We start from the raw sequence: 26,844 nt of genomic DNA, 5'->3' as shown, positions 1-26,844 counted from the left end.
CCATGTCTAGAATAAAAACGCCAAGGTCACAGCTGATGCACCTCCTCAACTAAGTATGCACCATGACCCTCCCCTCTGCCCACCGTGGGCTGAGACAACACGGCCAACAACCCCAGATAGGACTGTTGGGGACAGGGTGGCCAGGCCACAGGTTCCCCTGCAGGGATGCAGCCGCAGAACCAGCACCTGTTGTAGTCCCAGCACTCTGCTCCTATGGGTCAGGTGACATGGCTCTTCAAGGACATCTGGACAGAGTTGCTCTGGCCTCTGCAAAGCAGGAGTGTGAGAGGGCTGTTTCCTGTGTCTGCTTTTTCTAAGCTCTGCAGGATTTGTTCCAAAGCATGGCTGCTGAGGCTGGCCTCACTCCACATCAATCATTAGGAAAAACAAGTGGACGGTCTCAGCGATGTGGACCAGAGGGAGCCAGACCAGGTCTTAGCTCTGGACTCCTACCTCTTCACAGTTGCCCCAGATAGATGGAGGCTCATGTGACTCCCAAATTAAGCAACCAGGGCTGACTTTTTGGAAATGAGCTCCCCAGGTGCTAGACTAGGGGAGCTTGCCTAAAGACGTGGCATGGCTGTTGAGTTTTCAGGGCTGAAGCTCTGTGCCCTGTGCAGAGCGCAGACAGCGACTCCCCCTGAAGACCAGCTGCCTCCCAAGGGCACGGGGCCCTCCAGAGGGATGGGCTCCTATCCTGTCAGTGCGCTGTGGGTTTTGTCTTTCTTTGACAGTCACAGAATTCTGACTTTGAGGCCTGTTTCTTTTCAAAGTCGCCCAAGTTCCCTTGTGCTGTATTAAATCTCTACCAGAAAAAAATGGCTTGACAAATGGATGCACCATAGGGTAAGTGACCTTCAAACCTCAGAGGCACATTAGCATTAGCTTCAAGAACCTGAGCCTCCTTTTGGTCCTACTCTGGACGCGCTGGGGTTTCTTTCACAGTAGCCGCAGGCTTCTCTGAACTAAGGTCAGTCTAGTTTGTTCCCCATCTCAGGTCAACTGCCCAAGGTCATGTGCAGACTGGTGGGAGATGCCAGTCAATGGGAATTTGTCAGAGCTGCACAAGGGTAAGGGCTGGGCATAGATCAGGGGTCTGTTTTATAGTGAGAGAATGTGTGTGTGTGTGTGTGTGTGTGTGTGTGTGTGTGTGTAGCCACATTAACTTGCAAGTGCACTTTCATCACTGAAGGGGAAATCTGCATCAGGTGAGCAACCACTTCTAATCCAGTGGCATGAAGCACAGTGGTGTCCCTAAGTTGGCCACTTTTCTTTTCTGCACAGTACAGGACAGGCAGCAAAGGCTAAGAGCAGTCATTCTGCTGAAGTTCATGGTGGTCCTTACAAAAAGCATAAAAAGTTGACACTGATTGGTGCGGACAGACAGATGCTTTATATCATGTAAAGATGCTGAATCTCAGCACAGTACTTAAAGACCAAACATGCAAGCTAGATAAAAGAAATTAAAAATTATAGATACAAACAGCCTCGGGGAGTGTTTTCTGATCAGTGGCACATCTGATGGTTTTCAGCCCTTGACTGGCATCTCCCACCAGTCAGCACATGACCATGGGCAGCTGACGTGAGATGCGGAACAAACTAGACTCTCCTTAGTTCAGAAGCCTGAGGCTACTGGGAGAAACACCCGGGTGCGTCCAGAGTAGGACCCAAAGCTTTTCCCGAACCACGGCAGCTCTTGCACACAGCGAGCACTCAGCTTACCTGCTTAGAAAACCCCACCCTTTTACAGAAACAAGAGTGACATTAATGCTTCTCTGAAAAATCTTCAGCATCGATTACTGCCACCTCAGGGGCAAACGGTGTGGCACAATAAATTAACTTTAAGTAGAACTGAATGGAGAATTAGAAATCGTGAGGAATAAAAAGCCAATTCTGGATAGTGCTGGAATGCACTGTGTCTGATTATATTTTCCTTAGGTCAATATGAAAACAAAATTGAATTCTTTAGTGCATAAAGGGCTAATGAGGCTATGGCCACACTGGCCATCTGTGCTGGAGTTTAAATTCTTCAGGAGTAATGCAAAAGGCACACGCGGGAGTAATTCCGAGCCCAGCACATCAGCATCTTCTTACCCCGAGGCCCAAGTGTGGTGTTTCCCACCCACAGGCGCCTCAGGACGCAGCACCGCCCTTCCCAGCACTGCCCCTCTGAGCACTGCCCTACCGAGCAGGATTCTGCAGTCTGTGCAGACCCACAGAAGTCTTCACCCACTCGGGCTAAACACATGCCTGTGCTTCCACCTTCATATCAACCACGCGAAGAAAATAGTGATGTGTGGGCACAGGCAGGATGGAATCCCCAAACCCTGCTCCAACTTTCTCATCTTGGAAGCTAACAGTAATACTCTTCTGGGTTAAAAAATTCACCATGAGAAGGGCTGACCCCAGCATGCAGAAGTCTCCTCCTTCTTGGCAGCCTCATCAAATTCTGCAAGAACTACAGCCCCAAACGAAGGGCCACCGTCTCTCCAGCCAGTCACTGATGACAGCTTTGGGTGGCCCTGGGGACTCAGTGGAGTTATAAGGCAGAGTAGGCAATCTGGTCATGCCTCCCTGTTGTGATGCCCTGAGTCTAGGGCCCCAGGCCCAAGAAAAGATCCTCTGAAGGCCCCAGTGTCCTCTCCCTCCACACATGTCTCACACCTGCTCTGAGCCTGGGCAGTGGACAGGCCAGGATTTCACCAGCAGCCTGCACTCAGAGGGAGCTAAGTGGATTCTCTATTCAGCTTTATCTACTTGTTACTTGCAGTTAATCATCTCTTTTTCATGATTACCTTTTAAGCACCACAGAAATGCGGGGTTCCCAGGCAGGGACAGTAGGGTGACCTCTGCAGCCCTTCATCAGCCCCCTCACTGGTCAACTAGCAGAGGGGCTGGGAGCTGCTCTGCAGAGCTTCTGCCCACGGCTGCCAGGGCCACGCGTGCAGCTCCAGATCCAGGCACGGAAGCCCCAACCCTCAGGTCTGCATTTGGAGAAGGGCCTCTCTGGGGCAGTGAAGGTTAATGATGTCACAAGGGTGGATCCTGACCCAAGAGGACTGGTGTCCTTAAGAGAAAGGGACACCAGAGCTCACAAGCTGCCTCTACACATGGAGGAAAGGCCGTGAGGAGACTGTGAGGTGGTCATCCACCAGCCAGGGAGAGAGGTGCTCCCAGAACTTGACAGCCAGCCTCCAGAATGGACTGTCACCAGCTGCTGTTGAAGACGTGTGCAGTGGTGTCCTGACAGCCAGAGCACACCAAGACAGTCACCACAGCTACCAAACACACACTAGGCCATCCTCCCAGAATGACAACTCCTAAAGGCAGCCAACAGACACCACACAAAACTAGATTTATGTGTGCCTTGGTATGCCAAGATGTAGCAGTGACATAACTTTTTAAACAGGCTTGTTTTTACATGAATAATAAATGTCATTCACAAACCCATAGACTTAACTGACAGCCTCCCTCTTCCCACAGAACACTCCAGCTAGATGAGAGATCTGCACTGTCTCTCCTGCCTGAGGGGGTGGTCACTGGCCTGGCAACCCAGAGCAAGCAGTGGGGTCTACTGAACGCCCTGACGATCTTCAGAGCATGCTACCTGGGGAAGAGCAGAACATTGGTTCTGTCACATAAACCTTTACCACTAAGCACAGGAAACAGAAAAGGATGATAGGAGGATCCTTGACACGGGAACCCCTGGCTCTTGGTTCTCTGTCCTGTGGGGTCAGAAGAGAATCCCGCACTGGAAAAACGGCCGTGGCACCCACCTGTGGGCGTCCGTGTGGTGAACTCAGGGTCGAAGTGGAAGGTGTCTTCGGGCCTGCCCACTGCTGGTTTGAAGGGTGGCTTGATCTCCTTCCGGTACAGCTTCTGCAAGGAAAGCAAGGCCGCGGCTGTGGGAAAGGCCATCTGAGAACCCTGCTCGAGCCCATGTAAGATGTAGACTGTCAGGGTGTCCTATCCCAAGGATCACACACAGCACGGTACACATGGAACAATTGCCTATGCATAAAAATAAATATTCAGAAGGCCAAGGCTGAGCTGTGGGGCTCGGGATTTGCTGAGTGTTCTTCATTGTGGGGTAGCAGTTTCCCAACTTCTTTTTGGCCACAGGATTTTCATCTCCAAGTAAAACCCTATAAGATGATACAAGTGCCCTACCTGCATGGGTGACATCAGAGCCACCTCAGAGCCCTGCCTGCAGCTCTGTAGGAACTCTGTGAAATCCATGGCCCAGTGAGGCCACATGGCCTTTGTCACCTGTGCTACCAGTCGACTTCCCACCAACAGGCTGCTGTCTCCTCTAGAGAGGGCCCACTCCCTAAGCGTGTGCTCCCTGCTTGACCAGAGGCACCTCTCTTGAGATTGCTCCCACATTCCCTTGAGCATGAATCTACCTCCCTAAGTAAACTTCGGCCCATGGCTTCAGTGCATGCTGAATTTCTTTCCCATCACATATGCCAAGAACCCTGCCAACCCCAAGTCAAGTTCCCCCTCCTCGCTGGGAATTCTGGCCCTTCCGGAGACACATCTTCTGCCATGACATTCCCTGTGGCCTGTCCATCAACAGTGTGACTGTTCAGCCAGCTTGTCCTCCCTGCAGAGATCGCTGACATGGGCAAAGGTGGCTGGTGTGTCCCTCACTCCTCCTTTGACAGGAGCAGGGGACAAAACATCAACTTCACAAGGAAATGGAAGCCCAGTGAATTTGGGCTGCCCAAGAATGTGCAGCCAGCCTGACTCGCCAGACTCCTTACCTACCACACCTGAGGCTGGTACCTCCCACCAGGCAACCTGTGACCATGGGCGGCTCAGGGGCTTCACACAAGGGAGTCCAAGACTTTTCCTCCTTTTTCCAGGAGGAAAAAGGATCCATCATTAGCAGGTTGCTACCCCAGCAAGGGTGTGTACAGAGCCTCCTGTGGGTTGGGATCATCATTCAGGGATAAATTGGCTGGCCTGGTCACCTCCACCAGGCCCCTGTGCCACTGCATTTGGCAAAGCTTGTCCTGGGCTTTGTCCCATCTTGTGCCAACAACTTTCTCTTCCCTCTGCACTCTTTAAAGCCCAGTGCTGGAAGCCACCAGTAAGTCCCACTGCGTGGATCAGATCACAGAACCAGGTGGCCTTGTAGACCTTGCAGGCTAGGTGAACATGCTGGTATCCACAGGGCAGCCTGCACAGTGTGCTCCTGCTCCCCCTGCTCTCTCCAAACCTCTGCTGTGCACCACTGTTCAGTGGAGATCCTGACCCGCCCAGCCACAGGCAGTTGTGAGCAGCTGGGCACTTGCCCAAGGATGGGGTATCCTTGGTACAGCAGAACCCCGCCATATCCATGGGCTGACCGTGTCTGGGGACACATTGTGTCCACTGGTGGCCAGCACACCCTTCATCCCCTGTTGGTGCCACAGTTTCAGCTTGGTCTCTGCAGGTAGCAAGCCTTGCAAAGGCCAGGGGCTACGTGAGGCAGGTCACACTGCCTTTTGGTGGCTTCCTGGAAGCTTGCTGCAATATAACGGTAGCTCAATTTCTTCCTGTTGCTGCATAAACATTCTGGAAGGTGCTAATGTGTTAGTCCTCTACATGCTCTTTCTTTCCCAGATTCCACACCTGGGAAGGGCTTGAGGTTTTAGGGAGAGAGCGATCTTGCCTCTGCCCCTGATGCAAGCTGCTGTGCACATGCCCGGCCTGCAGAGGAGCGGCTCCAGCATTCCCTAGACCTTGAGCTTGACGAGGTCCCTACATTCGTCACACAGACCCAGACCCTTGCCCCAGGACTCTGGAACAACTCATGCCCACCCTATGGAAAGAAATTGGGGTGTCATGGTCCAATTCACCAGGCACCATTTAAATAATCTTCTCTGTCCCAGGGCATCATGGGGACACAGATCTGGCCGCGCGTCGAGGTGGATTCTGCATCCTGTGAGTATATGAGAGGAAACTAAATAGGTGCATTAAGATCCACTATCTAAAGGACCCTCAGATAAGCAGGAAAAGGACAGAGGGAGTAAAATAGAAATGGTAACTGGCTAATGGGCAGGAGACTGGATCTCATTGGGGCCACAGACCCTGACATCTGACTGAGAGGGCCTGGCCCAAGGGAGGTGCTCCCAGCCTGCCTATCAAGTGAGCAAGTAGTCAGTGAACACTTGCGTCAGTGTGTGTGTGTGTGTGTGTGTGTGTGCGCGCGCGCGCTTATTTCTAGAGCAGGAGACAGAAAATCACCACACTAGAAAGCAGGACACCTTGGGTGTGTTGGAAGGGGTGGGCATGGGAGGTCAGGAGCACAAGGCCGGGGCTGCAGGAGGGCAGCTGGGAGGGCCATGCTGAAGAGCAGACTGGAAGGCAGCCCTGAAGCAAGAGCAAGAAGGAAGAGAGCTAGGGGAAGAGGGGTCCAGGAAGACAGGCAGCAGGTGCAGAGACGGGTGACAGAGGAGGTGGGGGGGAGCGGGGGGAGCACTTCCCCGGCCACCTCCTGGGGTCCTCACCCCCATGGCAGGCTCCCTTCTCCACCACAGAGCATCTCCCTGGGACATGTCCATCCCCTGTTGATCAGCCCTGGGGTAGCACGTGCTGCATCCGCTGCTCCAGCCCCAGCCCAGAAAGTGCCTGAGACACAGGCACCAACACAAATGGCTGGACAGCTCTCAGCGACCCCTGGGGAGAGCAGCTAACCCTGTCCCCTCCCTGGGGATGCCCTGAGCCTCAAGGACTGTCCCGCAGAGGAGGAGCAGGTCCACTGTCAAGGAGAGGCTTGTCTGGGAGCCAGTCCAGGTCCAGGAGTCTCCCCAGAAAATACATCCCGACTCAGAGACCATCAGCTCAGACGACCTTGGGTGGCTGAGCAGCCTGAGCGCCTCAGGAGCCTGAACTTCCAGGGCGCTAAGTGGAGGCTTCCCAAGAGGCGTGGCTTACTTCTTGGATGGCCGGCATCCGGTTCGCTCTTTTGGGGAGGGGAAGCAACCTGATTTCTAGTTGCTCTTTGAATGGGAGTTTTACCTGGGGAGAGCCAGGGACCTCCCGAAAGGTCACACTTCCCTCTAATCTGACTGTTGGCAACGAGTTCTGTAGTCGGAACGGGAGAACTGGGCCTTAGAAACCCCCAGACTTGCCCCATTGAGTGGGGCTCAGGTGGGTGGAGGAGCAGAGCCAGCACTGAGGGCCGTGCAGAGCTGGAGCTCCCGTGCAGAGCTGAAGCCCCCAGCGCTGTGGGAACACGGTCCCTGTGAGACCAGGGTGGGATTCCTGGAGGCACCAAACCCGGGAGGACACAGGGAGAGAGGGGGGTGGGTGGCTAATGAGCCCTGTTCTACATAAAGAGCATTTTGATTTTTTAAAAATACTCCATTAAAAATCCTTTGAGATTAATTTGTTAGTTCAGGAAAAGAAAACCCCCAAAGCATGTGCATTGTGCTAAAAGAAAGGATTAAAGGCAGTTGCCATAGAGGGAGGGAGGGAGGGAGGGAGGGAGGGCTTCCTTGGGACACGCAGAGGCCCCTTCCTGGATGTGAGGCCTTCCTGCAGGCTTGTGGTCAGATCTGACCACCAAACTTCCCAACAGAGCCCAGCCATGACAGAAACCAGCGAGTCTCAGAGTGGGGGAAGGTGATTCTGCCATGTCCCATGGGCAGGGCAGGGTTCAAGGGACTTCAGGGCTGAGCAGGCAGGAGGGAGGCCACATCTGTGCTCTGAGAACCTGCTGTTCAGGAGGTCCCATGACTCGCTGCATGTCCCCACAGATTCTTGTCTGGGCAAAGCTGCCATCCTCCCTCCCCACCCCTCTTTCCCCCCCAGGTTGTGTTACTTGGATGCCACTGAGGACATGGCACTTAACTTACATTCCAGTCTATGGTAACAAAGAAGGGATGGCGTTTAATTTCCTCCACTCCATCAATGCCAGCTCCTGTCGTGACAAAGCAGAGACCAGCATGAGAGAAGACCCAAGACCACACGTCACCTCCCAGCTCCCAGCGCTGCAGGCCGAGGGGCGCCTGGGTGGGCCTGACCACTCGTCCTGGGGAGGGATTCCGCTGCTACCCCCGCCCCAGCTCCTGCCCCACACTGCCAGCTCACCAGCCCCTGTCCCACACCCAGGGAGGCCTCATTCAGCTTTGAGGGGTTATGACCTGGATGCAGCCTGGGTGCAGACCTGGAGGTGGCCCTGGGGCAGTGGGAGGAGAGGTGTTGAAGAGAAGGGGTCAGGTGAGCCTGAACTTTCTGCTGCAGGTGTGGGAATGCCCAACCCACAGGACAGGCAGTACCCACAGCTGTGGCCGCCCTTTCCACGCCCTGGAGCGCAGCCTCAGGGGGGCTCCAGACTGGAGAGCACCCCAGAGTCACAGCAGGCGGCTGCCGAGCACTGGCAAGGCTGTGGTGGGGCTTCACCAGGGAAGAATGCCAGGAAGGAAGAGGAGGTCAGGCAGGCCTGAGCTCGGGGGTGCTGAGCCCGGCCTCATGCCCCTCCACCAACCTGGCCCCGCAGGTCCCGGCTGGAGGCTGCTGACAGCCTGTCTTTCCTCCTACCTGACTGCTTTCCTTATTTGCTCATATCAAAAGCCTATGGCCCTGGGAGGGGCGTAGGTGGGACACAGGGAGGGCTGCGGTGGTGCCCACGCATCCACCTGCACCCTTGCTGCTCACCAGGGACAGCCTGATGTCTGCCCTGGACTTGGAACCGCTGTGCATCCATATCTGTTCCTCAGCTACAACCAATGTGCCCAGCTGGCGTTGACATTAGGGGAATCTGGGTGGGGGGCCTCGCTGTACTTTCTGTTCAATGTTTCCATGAATGCAAAACTGCTCCAAAAACAAGGTCTATTAATTAAAGAATGAAAGCAACCCCCCTAAGGCTCGAGGCACACTCCAGGATGGCAAGGCCCGGGAGGGGCCCACTTCCTCCCCCGTCATGGGAAGGGAGGGGCATGGCCTGGGACGCTGGCCAGCTCCCATCCCGGGGGAAGCGTGGCCCCTCCTTCTGCATGTGGGGCTTCTCTCTCTGCTAATCCTCCTAACACTGCTCAGAATCCCCCTCAGCAGGGCCAGGTACATCTCCTGCCCGGGAGGGTGGCTCCTTCTGGGGGACATTCAGGGTAGCAAAGGTGTCCAGCCTGTGAAGTTACGGGCCTTCCCATAGGATGCCAATCACTGGAAATGGCACCATGGCAGGGAGGGAGGTAGCCCTGTGGCCATCTAGCTCCTGCTGGAGGCAGTGACACGGGCAGAGCCTCAGCAAGTCTCATAGACAGTGGCTCAGGGCTACCTCCCACTCTCCCCTGGAGCCTGGCCAGGCCTCGTGCTTAGAAAGTGCCAACTCGGCCAAACGCCCTGTATGGTATTCTCTGCCACTCAGCCTGGCATTGTTGGGGTAGCAGTCACGTGAGGGAAACACCGGCAGGCCTCAGGCTTGGGGCTGCTCTGTGCCACACACTGTAGCCTGCATGCCAGCATGCCTGCTCCCTGCCATGGGCAGACACAGCACATGTGCATCCCGTTCACTCCACACACGCCCAGGGGCTCCTGCACAGACGAGGACACTGAGGCCGAAAGACCGGGCCGTGAGTGCCAGGTCGTTATTGCTGTGTTTGCAGAGATGGGATTTGAAGGTGCAGCTGCCAAACTTAGCCCAGGGGTCCCCATCCTGGGACTCTGCCCGGTCCCATCTGGACCTTGCCTCAGTTGACCCCCTGCTGAGGTCCATCTGAGTCTGTCTCCTTTCTTCTGTCATAATCCCCAAGCCCAGAGGTCTGATTGTGTTCTCATCCCTGAGCACAGTTCTCAATGGGTGTTCAAAGGGTGCTGGAATACCTTCCCGAGGAGCCTGACTTCCAAGGCTGTCCCGTGTGCCCATCCCTAGGCCTCTGGTGGAGTCCAGAGCTCCAGATGGAACAATCTGGCAGTGAGCAAGAGGAAGGGTGCCTCCGACTCCCCTCTTCCAGGTCTCGGCAAGTGTTGGCTGTGTTGCCAGGCACCCCAGCACTTCCCCGGGAGCTGGGCACGCACACTGTACCGTGACTCATGCCTGCATTTAAGAATCTGCTACACATTGGGCACCCACTGCATCCCACTGTCACCCATCACTGGCTGCATGATCTGCAGGAGGATGAGTTAGGGTGCAGGAGGGGCAGGAATTGGAGAATCGGGGTTCTGGGTGCACTTGGGTCACCAGCCAGCAGGCCTTTACTGGCGCCCTCTTGCCTTGGCACAGGTAGGACTTGGCCTCAGCAGAGAGGAAGGTGAATTAACACTGATTATCACTCAGAAACGCCAACTGATGGAGGGCATCACCCTGGAGGCCGCACAGGCCTTCTGAGGGCCAAGGTGCCTGTCACTGTGCATTCCAGCATTACGTCCCCTCTCCTGCAAAACTGTAAACCTGTTTGTTCTTTTGGACTTTCTATTTGGATAGCACACCCTGACAAAGGCAGGGAGGGAGCAGAGTCCCAGCTGGGGAACAAGACAGGCCTGTGCTGATGTCTGACACCCTGACCAGGCCCCTAGAAGCCTGCTTTGTCCCAGCACATCTGCGACTCATCCCCATCACGGAGGACCTCAAGACCCGGAACTCAGGGACAGAGACGTCACTCCTGGTAGACTTGGTGATTCTACATTAAGTTTCCAGCCCAAGCACACATGAATCAAAAGTTCCTGGGAAAATGGACTCAAGAATCCAGACTCATGTTCTTCAACAGTGACAATGACGTAGGCTCCTATCACTGGGGTTCAGTTTCCATGCCAAGAGACCCTGTGGCAGTCCACTGGCCTTGATTTCTTCATGGGGGATGTGGGTGTGATACACATAACAAAGACATGCTGCTCTGCTTGTGAAGAATTCATTCCTTCACCACTTTCTGTTCAGCTGCACCCCTCGTAACACAGCAATCCACTCATTTCACCGTGGGCTTCTAAGCGCTCAGTAGACTGTTCCCAAAAGGTTTTGATATATAACAAAAACACACTCATAGTTCTCTAACCCCTGCAGATAGCTCTGGGGAGTGTTAATTCCTGGTCCTTTGCCATGCTCACACAAGATCCACCTCTAATCCTTTTGGGAACGCTCAGAACTAGTGGGCTGATGCTCATATTGCTGCTGCCTGCTTTCCCTGACTGGCAGACTGTAAACATCCCAGGGGACTCCAGAATGGATCTAAATACCCGTTATGCTTTTTTTTTTTTTTTTGCTTTTTAAATACTATTTTATTTGTGTGTGTGTGTGGGACTGGGGACTGAACCCAGGGCCTCGCACATGCTGGCAAGTGTTCTACCCCTGAGCTATTCCCCGGCCCCTCCTTTTTTATTTCTTAATTGCTTATGGGTTAGCTGAGCTTCACCTCTTTAGTTTGGAAGTATTTAATTTTGAAGTGTCTTCTGCCCATTGGAAATTTATTATTCAGTGTTTACAGTCCTCTTCTGACCGTCACTGTGTCCCATGGAGCGCTGCTGGCAGGGGCCAGGGCAGGTGGCATGCACAGATCTCACCAGCCCCGGCCCACTTGGGTTCTCCAGGGATCTGACCAGCTTCAGTAAGGGGCTGGGGCCATTTGCACGGCTTTGAGCTTGTGCTCTGGGACCACCCAGTGTCCTCACAGAGCATCACAGCAGCGGCATTGGGGCTACCTGCCTGTTTTGCACATGGCTCTGTAACTGTGCGTGGCCATGATGTGTAGCAGGCACGTGTCATGTTCCGACTCTTGCAGCTGCTGTGCCTTCGTGCTGTATCCCTGTTAAGTCTCAGAAGTGTCACCTATCACCAGCAACAGAAAACGAGAAGAGCAAGCAGGTCCCCTGTCTTCTCACCCCAGGGTCTTGTGTATGGAGGCCACACACCATTCCCTTCTTCTTTCATCTTTTCTTCCAGAAAAGTTTTCTTCTAGAAAACTCTGGCCTCCACTTCCCCTCTGCAGCCCCTCCTGTACTCCTGTGCTTTGGCCTGGGCTCCCGTGTGCTTCTTGGATCCCTGAAGCCTTTGTTTATCATCCTAAAAGTCCAGAAGAAGCAGGACCATCCTTAGCCCCAGCCTGGTCCAAGCCTGGGGCCCGTGACAGTGGGGCTCACTGGATTACATGTCACACTTCTGTTGAGGGTCCTCAGCATCTGGGGTGTGATGAGGAAGGGGTGGGGCAGAGGTGGAGGCAGGCGGGTCTGGACCACCAGCGGGTGCCAGTGTGTTGGGGCTCAGAAACTATACCCTGTGAAACCTCAGGGCGAGGTCCTCTCTGACCTTTGCTCTGCTGTCTCACTCTTCCAACCCCTCATCCCAAAGCCAGCCCCAGAAACTGGGATTCCTCTTCTCCAAGGAGGGGCCGAGAAACCAGAGTCCCTCTGCTCCAAGGCCAGCCATAAACCTTCCTCATTATCTAACCTCTGCCCAGCTTCTGTGGAGGGGCTGGCCATAAAGAAACCCTCCGATCCGCATTGCGGGACCTGTGCTCCAGAGCGGAGAGCACCAAGCCCAGGAGACTCGCCCAGCAACCCTCGCCAGGCTGTCACATCAGCTCACGCCTTGTCCAGTCAGTGGGTCACTCCTCAACGTCTCCAGGTCGTCCCTCCAGGCTCCTGGCGTGGAAAGCTGTGATTAAGCAAGTCAGCTGCACGCTCTTGCTAGCTTGTCTGTGTTACAGGTGTCACCCTGAATCAGGACGGGCAGGAGGCATCCCTTCCCACCCCTGCACAGCCACGTTCTGCCAGCTGCCCACAGTGAGCCTGAGCCTGGGACAGTACTGAACAGCAGCCTCTGCACAGCAAATGCTTTCCTTCAAAGCAGCTCTGTCAAAACTCGTCAGTTAAACCATAAAGCAGTACATACAGTTTAAAAGTCCAATTGTCGAGGCGCTGGAGTGAGCAGGGAGCTCCCCTCCTGTCCTACCCACCCTGGACCCCCTGGTTTGCGACTGCCTGTGCGAGTTTTCAGAAACCACTTCCCTCGCTGGCTTCTAAAAACACAAACAGGAAGGCTCTGGATGTTGTGGTGCCATGTGCTATTTTAACCCTTTTTAAACTTCAGCACCTCTCCATGTCAGCATGGGTGACAACCTGTTCTGCCAAGACGGCCTGTCCCCTGCTCACGTGGCCCCAGGCTCAGCAGAGCCTCCCTGTGTGAGGGGCACTGTGCTTCTCCTGTACAGCCGTGCCCCTTGGCAGCACATACCAAGCAGACCTGCCCTGCTGGAGAGGTGCTTGGGCAAAGCAGAAGTGCTTACATACTCTAATGGGGAGTTTTCAAACTGACTCACGGAGGAACAGACACACGCCTTCATTCTGAAGTGTCAGTATCTCCTGTTGGGCTTCGCCAGCACTGGGTGTCACCAAAGAATCTCCTCTATACCATGATGCAAGGTGAAAAGGGCCAGGACTCTTCTTACAAAGGTGGAGAGGGGATAAAACATCACAAACCACCATACAGATATTAACTCATGAAGAAGTACAGGGCTAGGGACGTAGCTCGGCAGCAGAGTGCTTGTCTAGCATGTGTTAAGCCCTGGGCTCCATCTCCAGCAAAAATTTAAAAAGTACAAAATTATTCCCAAGGAGCAAGAATAGGTGTGCTCTAAATGTTCCTTTGTGGAGGATCTCAGGGAGGATTTCAGGGGAAATCCTGAACCTTGCTGGTGATTTGGATCCCATAAATATAATCCCATAGCTTTAAGCCTGCATTTATTTATAGCTATCTTTCTTCTTATGCTTTTCTCAACCTTGATATTTTTTTCTAGCCAAATTGCTCTACAGAATAAAAATTCTGTATAAAATTCAGTGAGAATAAATAAATTGAGATTTTTATGCAATTCATTAAATCCAAATGCAGTGAAATTTCAGGAACTTCTTTGGTGGGGAAGAGAGAAAACTTACATCAGTGTAGATTAAAGTGAAACAATCTATATATGAAATAACGACAGTTCATTGTCTACGTCCGATAGACCTGGCACAAGTGCTCCAGGGAAGGACCAGAGGCCACAGGGAGTGTTCCAGAAGCTCCTCTTTATAACCGAGACTTGGAAGAACTGCTGGCGACTTCGGGGTTGCACCCAGCTCTGTGCAGGTACCGCCCCGGCCTGGTTCTAGGTCAGCCCAAGGCCCCAGGGCCTGCCAGTGCTGGCTGTGCAGGAAGGCTCTGCTTCACGTACCCCATGGGGTCGCGCATCAGGTGCGGCAGCCCACTGCTCTGTGCCCACGTGTGCAGAAGGCCCTCGCAAGTCCAGTTTTTCCTCGAGCCACCGCAGGCCTCTCAGCTTCTGGCGGGGACTCTGCCTCAGCTGTTTGAGCCCTGGAGCCAAATCTGCCACTCCCAGGCATGAGGGCAGATCTCAAGCTCTGGGTCTGCTCCTTCTTCTCCAATGTCACTGCAGGGGTCCCCGCCATCCCCGGGAGGGGAGCACAGTGCACAGGACCCTTTGGAGGAGTGGGCACAGCCTTTGTTCTCTCCTTGTGTCTAGAGGAAGGAATCATCTCCTGGTAATTTCTGGTTTTGTCTCAGGAAACCAGAGCTGATCAAAGTGACAGAGCCACAGGTTGATTTGCCGGCAGCACCATGTCCTTAGGGCTCTGAGCACAGAAAGCTGCAGCTGCCAGCGAGGAAGCAGGAAGGAGGGGTGCGTCCCTCAGGCTGACTCCAGAGGGTCAGGCAGTGGAGGGGAAAAATTAGCAGATGAGCAATTTTCAAGAACTCCAGTTTCAACACGTGAGGAGGAGGGGGATTGGAGACGTGCAGGGGGAGGCGAGGAAGCAGCACTGCAATCCATTCCACGTTCGTTCCCTCGAAGTCAAGGTGTGATTCACGGCCATGCTGCCTCCGCCACCTCCAACCGAGGGTCAGATTCAGGGTCACATTTTTAACTAGTGACCCCCAAAGGGAGAACACATCTGCCTTGAGACTGGACAGGAGTCCGATCACCTCCCTGACTGCCTGGGAGCAGGCCTTCCCGAGGGCCAGACACGGCCAGGTGCCCAAGCCTCACAGGCTGGTGACGACAGGGCAGAGCCTCGGCTCTGGAGGTGCACGGGGCCATGCCAGGGACCCAGGACACCAGGAGGAACAGGGAGGGATCACAGGGATAGTCCACCCAACTTCATCTCCCAAGGTGGAGGGGTCACTGGACACAGCGGGGTCTGGATGACTGTGCCACCTGTGGGGTGACGGAAGCTCACGCAGTGGGCTGTGGCTGTCTGCAATCTTGCTCGGTCACACTGTTGGCTAAGGCAGAGAACCCAGCTCCTCATGGGACAGCCTTCCACACTGCTGGGGGAACAGGGACAGGGCCCCTCGCCTCTCGGGGAATTTGTAAAAGGGTCAGAAACACGGGTCTGAAAAGCCGTGCGCAGAAGAATGTGACGAGCAGGTGCACGTGCTCCCACAACCAGCAGGGAAGACGGAAGTCTCTCCCACCAACGTGTCTCTCCTCACCGGGAGGGTGCAGACCAGAGCTGCTCCTTCACGGCATGGGGTCCACACCTCCAGGAGGCTGCCAGCCTGCCTGGCCTCTACACGTGGATTTCAGAAATCCACAGAGAGACGGAAACTCCAGGAGCAAGGGTTAGATGCAAGCTGGGGTGTACTGTGACTTCTGCCAGGGTCTTGCCTGCAGCAGCCCTGCACAAGTAGGGACACTGTCCTGTAGGAGACTATCCTCTAAGCTGCTGCCTCTTTCCAAACTCTGCTGCTCCTTGTCAGGCACCAGGAACAGTAGGCGGAATTCCTGAAGGAAGGTGAATGCAGAGAGCTGGGGAGCCGCAGGCCACACAGACGTGGGTGACCTCACCAGCCGTGGTGGTTGGGGAGCCCTCAGTCCAGGAGAAGGAGCCTTGGATCCCACCTGGGGTTGCTGACCGACTATGAGGGAAAGATTCAAGGCTCCTCCAGCCTGTGAGCCAACATGGAGCCCTGTGTGTACCTGCGGGCTTCCCCAGGACCAGGGCTCTGCTCTGGCCCGGCACATTCCACATTGGGGACCTCACATCCCACCTTCACCCCTCACCCTGTGGCATCTGCAGCCTCGGGACAGCACTGCTTCCGGGGATCTCCCCTCCCTCTTTGACAGCCTGGGCAGTTCTCTCCCAGGATAGCTGCCCCTGGCCAGGCGGAGGACATTCTTGTCCTTAGGGTCTATTCTGGAGACCCAGCTGTGACCGATGATCCTGCCAGCTGGCTCTCACCAAGCTCACTGGACTGGACCACAGTTTTTCTCACAGACAGGGACCGGGTACTCGGGCTGGGCCCAGGCCTTGGGCTGCTGAGGGGCAGCTGGGCCACGCGCCACAGAGGCTTCCCACTTCCCAGCCGCTGTCTCCCCCTGGATTCCAGGCCCTCCCATGTCAGGCCGCAGGGCCCTGCCTGAGGAAGGCCAGGTCTGGAGGCTCACAGTGGGTCAGGAGTACCACTGTCACCCGGGGCGTGGAGACAGGGTGACCACCGGCCTGAGTCAGTGGAAGCTTGGGAAGTGGAAGTTTAAATGTCCGGGATCACGTGGGAGAGCTGGTGTCAAGGCCCGTGGGAATCCTTGCAAGGTTTTTGGAAAACAGACCAGTAAGAAGGAGAGGGGCCAAAGCTGGATGAGAGGCTGAGCGCTAACATGTTCTCAGCGAACCCACGGCGAGGGCAGGGGCTCCCATGATGTCCCCGTGTTCTAAGTGCATGGATACTGACTAAAAGTCACTCTAACTCCGTTTCCCCAAGATCGAGAGTCACTGCGTATCAACTCTCTCACAGACTGTGAAAATACTCCTGCTGACTGTGAGGGTACCCCTCATTTTAGCTTTACTTATTTTAAATTCGTGGTACTGGGCACTGAATCCGGGAGCACTTTATCACTGAGCAACATCCCCAGCCCTTTTTACTTTTTAAGATCTTTAGACAGGGTCTCATTAAGTTGATGAGGCTGGCCTCCAACTTGTGGTCCTCCTGCCTCAGGCTCCCACATCGCTACAGCACCACAGCATCCAGCTAACTTTATTTTTAATAACTGAAGGATTACCGCCAATACACAAGTTCCCTGAAATTAAAGCTGATATGCAAAGGAAATCGCATCTGAGCTCCCTTTGGGGTTGATTCATGCAGAGAGGAAAATCTAATTATTTTCTCCAAAATGAAATATTTCTGACTTACCTTTTGTCTTCCTTTCTTAATTATGTGTTATCTATGAGGTTTGAGTCCAAGGAACAGTAACTAATTTGTTCCTTCCATTTATGTGTATAATAAAACAACCTGGAAAGTTCCCTGTGCTCCCGCTGCCAGTGACTCACCTCCGACCCTACCCTGGATGCCTTAGGGCCTGACCCGAGCCCTCCAGGCTGCAAGGGCAAACACCTCCATAAACCACCAAAAAAAAAAAAAAAACGAAAAGAAACAGATCAGCGCTTAGTGAATGCAAAAGTGTGCGTGGGATTCAGCAGACGTTGCGGTTCCTGCTTTAGGAGACCCCAGGGTGGGAGTGGCCGCTCTGCCTGTAGCTCATGGAGTCCCAAAAGTAAGAGGAGCAGGACCAGGGGAGGGTTTTATGTGCAACCAGGGACTTTCAGAGCTTATGACATGTTGACCGTGATCAGACCTCGGGTCCTCGGAGCTCGACAACACAGCAAGTGTCTCCCTTGCTGAAGTCCCCTCTGTCTTCAGGGACCTTGGCAAGGCTAGGCGCACACTGGGAGAGTGGGTTGGAGTGCTGGAGCAGGGACGGCCCCTCTGCAGCCCTGGGGGTGGTGTCATGGGGCGCTTACCCAGCCGGTTGCAGGGGTTCCGCTTGAAGAGGGCTCTCAGCAAGCTCTGGGCCTCCGAGCTGAGGAACTGAGGCATTCCCAGCTTGGCTCTGAAAAACGGAATTGTGTTCAGATGAGAAGGGGAGACGCCAAGGGCTGCGAGTGTTCTCCATGTCTTCAAGGTCTTGCTCATTTGGCACTAACAGACTCCAAAGTCACCAGCCGCCATGCCCAAACTGTGACCTGAGCAGACACTTGTACACTTTAAAAGTCTTTAGGGACACCATAGAGATACTGTTAATGTGCCTCATAGCTTTGATATTTGCCATATTAGAAATTGAAAGTACAAATTTTTAATAATTCATGTAAAATATAATAAAAGCATTAGAACAGCAGTAAGGACCCCATTAACACCAACAGCACTTTGAATGGAAATAAATGTTTTCCAAAACCGAGACCCCAGAAAGCCGGCAGCAAGAAGGGTGGCATCCTTGTACTTTGGGAGTCCCTTCTGGTCCTCGGATGCCTGCACTCTCACCCGCCCCCCGAGTCTGGCTGCTGTAGTACTGTGAAGAGCATCTGGGGAAGGAGCACCCTGTGAGCCCCAGGAGGGCCTTAGGGACCCAGTTCCTTGGACCACACTGAGGACCAGGGCACAGAGCTCAGTGCTGACCCCTGACTCTGCCACTCCCAAGTGACAGGCATGAGTCTGCACCTGGGCTTGCTGGAGGGGTCATCCCAGCACCCTGCAGCTCCCCACACAGGGCCGGGCACACAGAAGCCCCCCACAGCTGCAGTCGAGGGACTACTCCACAGGGAGGGCGCTGGTGAGAACAAAGGGCAGCACCTCCCTGCACTTCCTCCATCCATCCTCCATCCCACGTCTGAGGAACTGGCCGCAGTTCAGGTGCCTTTGGATTTCACAGAGGTCACAGGCCCACTGGCAGCAGGATTCTGGTGGTGATCTCAAGGTTAGCTTTGTGACTTCTCTCTTCAAATGGCCCCAATTCCACCCCCTAGCATGGCTGGGAGGAACTTCCTGGGACCCTGTCAGCCACCCTTCTCTGACCCTGTGCCCAGCTCACACTGGGGATGTCATGACCAGGTGGCCCTGGGGTCAGACTCCCGTGGGAGTCCTCCTGAAAACGGGGCGGAACTGCCCCGTCAGGCAAAGGCAGGCATGTGACCAGGTGGTGCCCACTCCTGTCAGGCAGGCAGGGCGTGGACGCCCATGTGAATGGGGTCGAGCAGAGAGAGGCAGAGCAGACGAGTCTGAGCCTGTGCTAAGAACGTCCTGAATCCCCAGACCCCTGGAATCTGTGTGCCACCTCTGGCTGGTCACCAGGCCCATCTGGAACCCAGCCACTGGGCTCTCCAGGTGATGGCAGCGCCGCGGAAGGAGCGCTGGGATCACTCCAGGGACCTGCCTCACCCACCGGTGATCCTGCTCACGGCCAGCGCTCACGTGCTCGTCCCATGGCCACGGCCTATTCCTCAGACCTGGGGTGAGAACCAGGCTCTGCTACTAGAGGGCACAGACACGCGCTGGTGTCATCACCCACTCACTTAAGGATGAGGGCCATCGTCTCCTTCCGGTCCTTGCCCTGGAACGGCAGCGACCCCGTCAGCATCTCGAACTGCAAAGCAACACAAAGAAGTGTGCGTTCATTAATTTGTCCCAAATCCTGATAAATGGGGCACAGCGAGGCCCACACGCTGGTGCACCAGGGAGACCAGCCTCTGGATCTGACGACCCAGTGGGGAGACGCACGCACGAGGGACGCAGTGAGCGGTACAGCACACCCTCCCATGGCGGGTACCAGGAGGGCCGGCCAGGACTGGGAGGAGGGACAGGATTCTGTGGGCTCGGGGACCGTGGCCTGGAATCTCTGGTCTATCAGACATGTATCTCTGACCACTCCTGGAACAAGGAACTCGGGCAGTGGAAGCCTTTTCCTACCACACACCTGGGACCCAGGGGATGGTGACCACACCCATCTTGCTCTGTGTCATCCGTCAGCTTAGACTCTGAGAAGTGGCTTCAGTGCAGGGCTTCTGAGGTCTTATCCAATCGGCCTGGTCTAACTTATTTTCACTGTGGATGTCTCTGCTCCTCTATAATTTTTCCTGCAGCATTTTTTTTTTTTATTAAGAAAATCCTGGGAAATACACAAAAGTAAAAAGACCCAAACTGCATTGTCCAAAGAGAGCCACCATTACCATCGGTCACCTCCATCCAGAACTTTCTCAAGCTGTTTTTTTTTTTTAATTTTTAATAAAGTTTTGTCTACTGAACTTTTCATGAATAATACAACACTCTCTGTGTCCATCATAAAATCTGACATGACGTCCATGGCCACGCCACTGCTCCACTGTGCACCGACTGTGGGACGAGGGGTTCCCCATCTCCTGCCAACACAAGACTGAAGCTACCTAAAAGTGCGCCTAACACGTCCAGGTGTCTGTAGAGTGAAATTACAGAAACGGACGAGTCAAGGCTTTCTTACTGCTACAGGTCTCTTTCTGAAAACAAAATGTTAAATTTCTGCCAGTTCAGGAGTCCGAAGCCCACTCTGTCACGCCAAACTTGCTGTCGATTCTGTGTGCTATTGGCAATAAATAAATGTTAAGCAATAAAAAGAGCAAGAGAGTCCAGATGAGAATTTAAAAGAGACGAATGTGATTAAATTGGAAGTCTAGGATGCTCTGGTAGCAGATGAGCTAACCCCCGGGTACCATAGGGTGAGCCTCTATGAGCCGGTTATACAAATGACCAGCTCCCTTAAAACAGGACCTGTTAGCAAGGGAATTCTTCCTGTCTGGTTCTCCCTTCTGCCCTCTGCACCTCCTGGAGTCTACTGCAGCCTTCATGAAATCCCTGTCCGCAGGGGAGACTGCTGTGGGGATGGGCGCCCCGCGCAGCCTTGCCTTGGGCCCTAGCTGCAGCCTGCCCAGCCGAGGCCGCGCACCACTGTGCTCATCACCATGGATGGAGCTATGATTCTTGCTGGACCTCGACGGCGACTCTCTGTCTCTCTCCGTCTGGTCCTCACTCCATGCGGCTCTTTCTTTTGCAACAAGGACCAGGCGGGAGGCCCCCGTCCATCATTAGCCCACCTGACTCATGTGTGGGTGCTCAGTAAGCCCTTCTCCAGGATGAAGGTGAAGAGGAGTGTGACAGGACAATGCAACTGTTGCTGTGGCCTACTCAAGTCTCGGTGCTTTGGCTTTGTTCTTGGTCCCCAAGAGCCCCCACAGGAAGGGTATCACTACTGAAATGCCTGTTCTGGATCGACTCATAACCTGCAAACTACATGTGGTGAGGCCTTTGCTCCTGTGTGGGGACACCGAGGCTTCCAGAGCACACTGAGAGCCATGGCTGCCCTTGTGTCCCCCACTGGAGCACACCTGCTTGAGGAACTCTACCTGATTCATTCACAACTTGGCACCAAGGTCAGGCCATGGATGCCCACAGAGGCACTTGGATGAGAAACGGGTCTCGCTGCACATGAGCAGTCACAACATCCTAAAGCAGTGATTCCCTGCTCCCCAAGGACATTTCCCAAAGCCCGGGGATGTTTCTGATGGTCATCATGGGCCTCCTGCTACTCGCGTCTGGGCCAGGGAGACTGGGAAACATCCCACAATGCCCAGGATGCCCTGCAACCTCCCACTTAACGGCTGGGGTGAAGTCTTGCCTGGAGGGACTTTTCATAAACTCAAGACAGGCCTGCCCATAGCTCGGTCAGGACCCCACTCAGATGGCACTGGGGCAGCTGAATAAGACGACTCTCTGGGAGGGAGACATATGGTCACGGGGAGCCTAGAATCCTAGTTCACCTGGTGGGTCGCCATTCTTTTAAGAAATCAAAAGCATGTTAATAGTTTAATCTGAGCATGGACAAGGTGACCCGTGTTGTGCTTGGGGGTTGGAGGTGGGACAGACCTGGCTCTGTGGCTCGGGGTCAGGTCTCTGGGCAGATGGGCTTGTGTATGGATGGCCTGCGCATAGGAGACAAGTTCACTGTCCCTTGCTCCCACAGCTGTGCCCCACAAGAGGCAGGGCACATCCCAAGTGCTGATCCTCAGGTGCTCCCAAAGAGCTCAGAGGAAAAAATGCCTGAGCAAAGGTGACACTCATGTCCTTGAGCAAAACCGACTGCGGGTAGGAGCTTGAAGTGGAAAACAAGGTGATGAGCAGTGGTTGTGGCCACTGTGATGGGCAGTCCCTGGCATGGTCTGCTCTGTTGGCATCAGGTTCTAGAAGGGCGTCTGGGCTGCATTTGCACATGGCAAGCACCTCTAAGCCAGCCTGTGCTGGTTTCCCGAGGCTGCCCTTTCTTGACCCTGGCACCTCAGGGGCTCTGTGAGCTGCCTTACGTCACTGCAGTCAACGCAGATGGTTCAGAGTTCAGTTGCAGCCCCAGGCTCTGGCCCTCACCAGCTGGGCTGGGCACCAGACTGCAAGGTTCTGAAAACAATGCTCACCTGCCAGGGCCTTTCCAGGGTGATGCCAGCTCATGCCTCCCCAGCCCTGACAGTAGGCGCCTCCCCCACCTCAGCAAGCCAGTGGAGGCACTGTACAGACAAATCAGTGCCACCTGACCTTCACGAGGCTCAGGTGAGACGTCACTAAACATCACTTAGAGCCACCCTGTAACTGCAATGAGAATTCGGAAGCACTTGATGCTTCTGCCCAAGGAAGTGCCAAGAGCCCAAAGCCACCATGGTCAAGCCTTCCATGGTCATCAGTTGGGGCCAGGGCGCAGGAGGGCAGCACCCCAAGAGCGTGTTAGAGCAGCCCCGTGACCTGGAAGCCTTGTGGCACTCTTTGAGCCTTGGTTCTTAAGTCTATGCAGAGAAGGAACAAGGAGGGCCAGGTAGATGAGGGTTGCAGGACACACGGTCTGGGCACCTCTGTCTCCATGCTGTCCCTTAGGGAGCAGACCTGGGGCCCAGGGCAGCTCTGTGCAGGGGAGTCAGGGGAGGGACGTGGGGCTCTGATACTCGAGTGCTGGGGTACACAGGTGTTTGCTATGACAGGTGGGAGTGTGCAACAGTGACACACGGGAGTACGAGGAGACCGAGAGGAAGGAGGGCGGGGAAAGGGCTCCAGAGGTGGCGCTCTGGCCCAGGGCCGTGCAGGGTCATGCACGGAGGATCCTCTGCTGGGTGCAGCTCCAGTTTCCCCTGGCTCTCCCTCCTTCCCCGTACAATGTCTGGCTGTCCTCCTTTCAGTGTGTCCATTCATCTCCTTGATTTGCAATGACTTAGATCAGAAAATAATTTAAGTCTGTTAAATGGATGGGCCTTGTCATCCTTTCTACAGAAGCAGATTAGAGGAATGTCAGCCCCTCCGACCCCTCCAGCCCTTCGTGCCTGGGCATGGTTGGGGTGAGGTTCCCTCTGCCGACCTTCCCTCTCCAGGCTCTGGCCGGCCTCTTGTTCCCTTAACTAGCAGTGACCCCGAGGGATGAGGGACACCATCTCACAACATCCGTCCATTAGACAAAGCTTCATCCACAGCACCACTGAGGACCAGTCACAAGCCCAGATTTAATCATCTGTCCACCTCTTTGAGGTCTAGAGGTCACTCAGGACAAGTCAAAAAGTGACACATAGGGGCAGGATCTCTGGGAAACCTAGACTTGCAGGGCGGCTGGCCATGTCTCCAGAGGAGCCTGGTTTCTCTGGAGGGTGGACCTGCAGCTTAGTGTTGGTGAAGGTTGATACCAGACTTCAAGCCAAGTCTGCAGCAGGGGTGACCTCAGGGAGGCGCTCCTCCCCCAAGCCCACCAAACACCTGCCACCCAGGGCTTTAAAGAAAACCAAGATATTTGGACGGGAGCAGAGCTATCTATGCAAAAATCACCTCTAAGAGAGCAAAGCTAACAATCCCATTAACTTATCTAAAGAAAGATGCTTGGATCGGAAAGGAACACAGGGGAGCCTGAGAGACAAATGTGGACCCCGGCTGGTGGCCTTCTGGAAAGGATGAATGGCACCTTAGCTGCTGCTATTACAGGTGTGAATTACCATGAATAACAAGATGTTGTCAGCACCCTCCTGACATCCACGGGCCCTTTATGATGCCCCTTGCTTTGCATGTATGAGCCTGTTTCACAGAACATTTAGCTAAATGTCATGCCTCTGCTTGACCAGGCAGCTTCTCACTAAGCTTGGGCTGTCCTGTAGTTCACTGCTGGGGAGACAAGTGCTGGTCCTGCAGGCAGGAGCCACCTTGACCTGACATGGACATCTCTTACTGTGAGTTGAGCCACCTCCAAGCTGGTTTGAGGGGCATCGCCCCACGGTGAAAGGTCAGCATCCTGTGTCCACACAGGCAGGATTCTGAGCCCAGGGGTCAAGAACAGGACAGAGAGTTGGACACCAGCCTGAGGTTCACCCAGGGGGCAGGTCTGAACTGAGGCTGTAGGATGCAGCCCAGGGGTCCTACAGGGGCAGGAAGACAGATGGCCATGTCTGTGAAGGGATCCAGGTTTGGACGTGCACAGCACAAATGTGTTGCCACATTTACTTAAGGTCTCACAGCCTGTTTGCTCCTTTGCTAAATGCACAGACGGGAGCCGGGTCGGGACCACTCGTGTTGGATTCCAGTGTCAGAGCCTGCCAACATCGAGGGTAAGTAGAGGTCTTGAGGGCACTGCCTGGGTGGGGAGAGGAGGGGGGAGGAGGAGCACCTGGGATCAGGAAAGGTGGCATCACTGCATCCCTTAAAATTCTTGCCAATCTGTAGGAGTGTTAGGTATCAAGTGCCCTCTCATCAGTCTGCATTCCCACTGGAGTCCCAGTTCCATTTTCTGGTGGTGGGAATTTGGGACTGACAGGTGGAGGAACCAGGAAATGCTCAGAAGCTCCCTCCTCCCTCCTGCTGAGACCACACAGGGCTTCCTGTGTGCGTGTGGGCCCTTCTTGCCCCTCATTCCAGGCTCGCCGGGCTGCCCTGGGGGTGGGGGAGGTTCATTTGGAATAGCTCCCTTTGTGCAGAGGCCCACCAAGGAGGTCAAGCCTTACCATGAGCACACCGAAGGACCACCAGTCGGCACTCTGCGTGTGTCCCCGCCGATTCACCACCTCGGGTGCCATGTATTCTATCGTCCCACAGAATGAATAGGCTCTCTTGTCATGGTCGATGGCCTCCTTGCTCAGACCGAAATCTAGACAGAAGAACAGCACAAGGCACTTCCTCAGTCTCTGATCCGTGTTCAGGACAGTGTCTAACCCCATTGCTACTGTCAACACTGATGTCTGGGTGTCACAAGTGGCTGCCTTCGCCCCTCCCCTTCCCCTCATTTAGGGGCCAGAGCTCGGCTTGGAAAGCGTGACCCAGCTCAGGCGTGCTTGCAGCGGCTGGCAGGCTCCTGAGGTCAAATCTACAATGGGAGGGGATTTCTCTGTGAATCTACAAATTCCAGAGTGCCTCCTAACAATTTCAGAAGTTTATTTCTTGCATCAGACATCGATTTCTCAGGAGACCCTTTTCCATAAATGAGCACCATGGAGGACCACGCACTCTGACTGCAGGTCAGGGGACCTAGGGCTGACAGACACGTGCTGCACCATGGGGACCACATGCTCTGACTGCAGGTCAGGGGACACAGCGCAGCCTGCTGAGGTCACAATGGGGCTGCAGGACTGGCACACTGCAGGAGGCTTGTTGGCCTGGTCAGGCTGGCTCGAACTCTCCACCTAAACAGCCACGAGGCTGAGGCAGGCCCTGAAGGCAGTTCAAGTAGGGGACGGGGAGTGGACAAGACAGCCTGGGAGTCTCCCTTCCCGACCCTGTGAGGATGCGCAGCACAACAGCCCAAGTCCATGAAAAATTCAGTCGGATCAGAGAAAAGCGTTTGGCAAATTAACATGTGAGGAGGTGAGGGCTGAGACTTAGAGGAGGTCCCCGATTTACCAGGGCTGAGATGAAGCCACCAAGGGAAATGGTCTCTTACAAACCTGTGATCTTGATGTGTCCCTCTTCATCCAGGAGGATGCTGAAAGAAAAGGAGAGAGAGCCGAGGCCTTAGCAAGACCCATCTCAGTGGCCTACAGAGCCCAGCCCAGGGTGGCTCGGTGTCACAAGCCGTCCATGGGTGGCGTGTGGGTCACCGCAAATCAAAGCTTGGTGGATAGACACATCTGGTGTCTGGGAATGACCAGTGGACATTTTCTCTGGCCAATTGTCCAGGGACATTGTGGATTTCTATCCTGCTCCACCATGTACCACACAGCACCTGAGATGGGTGTGACCTGCTAAGATGCCAATCATCCTGCCAACTTCAAGACATCACGCATGGCTCTGCCCTTGAAACCTTACCCCTGCCTTTGATGTACCCCTTAAATAAACTTCCGGAGCCACATTTCCTTTGTCTAGTTCCAGCTCTTGTGTGGACTGGATCATATCCAGTGCTCCGCTTTTGTAAATGTATTTCCGACTCTTTGTATTGTGTTCTTCACTAATTATCTTGACTGTAAGTTTTCAGGTAGTTTACACCCTCCTCGGCAGGAGGAAGAACCCCCCAGTGAGACGCTGGCTGTCACCCCCGTTAGCTTGGGCATCTGCAACCAGCACCAGCCAGAGGGCAGCACCTGCTGCACGAGGCAGGTCCTTGGATGGCCACCTCCCTGCCCATTCCTGCCCGCGCCTGCCAGCTAGGAGAGCAGCTGGAGGGCTCCTGCTCATGTGTGAGCCTGGGGTCTGCAGGTTTAGATCTTGTTGACACCCAGGAATGGCTGGAACCTTCTACCTGTTCTGCATGTGGAAGAGAAGGTTCCAGGAATACCTGGGCCCACTGGGACCTGGTTCCATCTCTTGGGACCCAGCCTCTAATGGGTCTTGTGCGCAAGTGTGGGCCTCAGATCCTGGGGTTCCCCAGCTTTATCTTGTGACAAGAACTGGTGTCAGCTTGGCACCCTGTGAGCCGCTGGCCCATCTCATTCTCATCCAGCCCCGGTCACACCGTGAGTTGAAAGTTTTCTGCTGGTCACAGTGGCCCTGCTCAGGCACAGTGTGCTCCACTGTAGGGAGTGGAGATGGGCTGCGAGTGGGGCCCTGGGCCACCAAGGAGCCCCCCCCTCCCTGGGACAGCAGCTGGAGTCCAGGGATGATATCTTGAGACCCGACACTCCCACCTCTCTCTC

The 26,844-nt window shown here is 54.6% G+C and overlaps 1 protein-coding gene across 10 annotated transcripts in view; it reads right to left on the bottom strand.

Moving 5' to 3' along the window:
• Rps6ka2 (ribosomal protein S6 kinase A2) overlaps positions 1–26,844 on the bottom strand; it is a 297,075-nt gene that overhangs the window by 25,045 nt on the left and 245,186 nt on the right. For all 10 annotated transcript variants that reach the window (XM_048805828.1, XM_048805830.1, XM_048805829.1 and 7 more), the window contains 6 exons: positions 25,660–25,697; positions 24,724–24,866; positions 19,255–19,325; positions 17,710–17,798; positions 7,848–7,912; positions 3,777–3,879 (listed from right to left, as the gene is read on the bottom strand). In XM_048805828.1, coding sequence (XP_048661785.1) covers positions 3,777–3,879; positions 7,848–7,912; positions 17,710–17,798; positions 19,255–19,325; positions 24,724–24,866; positions 25,660–25,697 — 509 coding nt within the window. The remainder of the gene's footprint in view (positions 1–3,776; positions 3,880–7,847; positions 7,913–17,709; positions 17,799–19,254; positions 19,326–24,723; positions 24,867–25,659; positions 25,698–26,844) is intronic.

The sequence above is a fragment of the Marmota marmota genome, unplaced genomic scaffold (genome assembly GCF_001458135.2).
Source record: "Marmota marmota marmota unplaced genomic scaffold, marMar, whole genome shotgun sequence".
Taxonomy (NCBI): Eukaryota; Metazoa; Chordata; class Mammalia; order Rodentia; family Sciuridae; genus Marmota; species Marmota marmota.
Note: the sequence above shows the minus strand (reverse complement) of the source record. Positions and strands in the feature narration are given on the sequence as shown.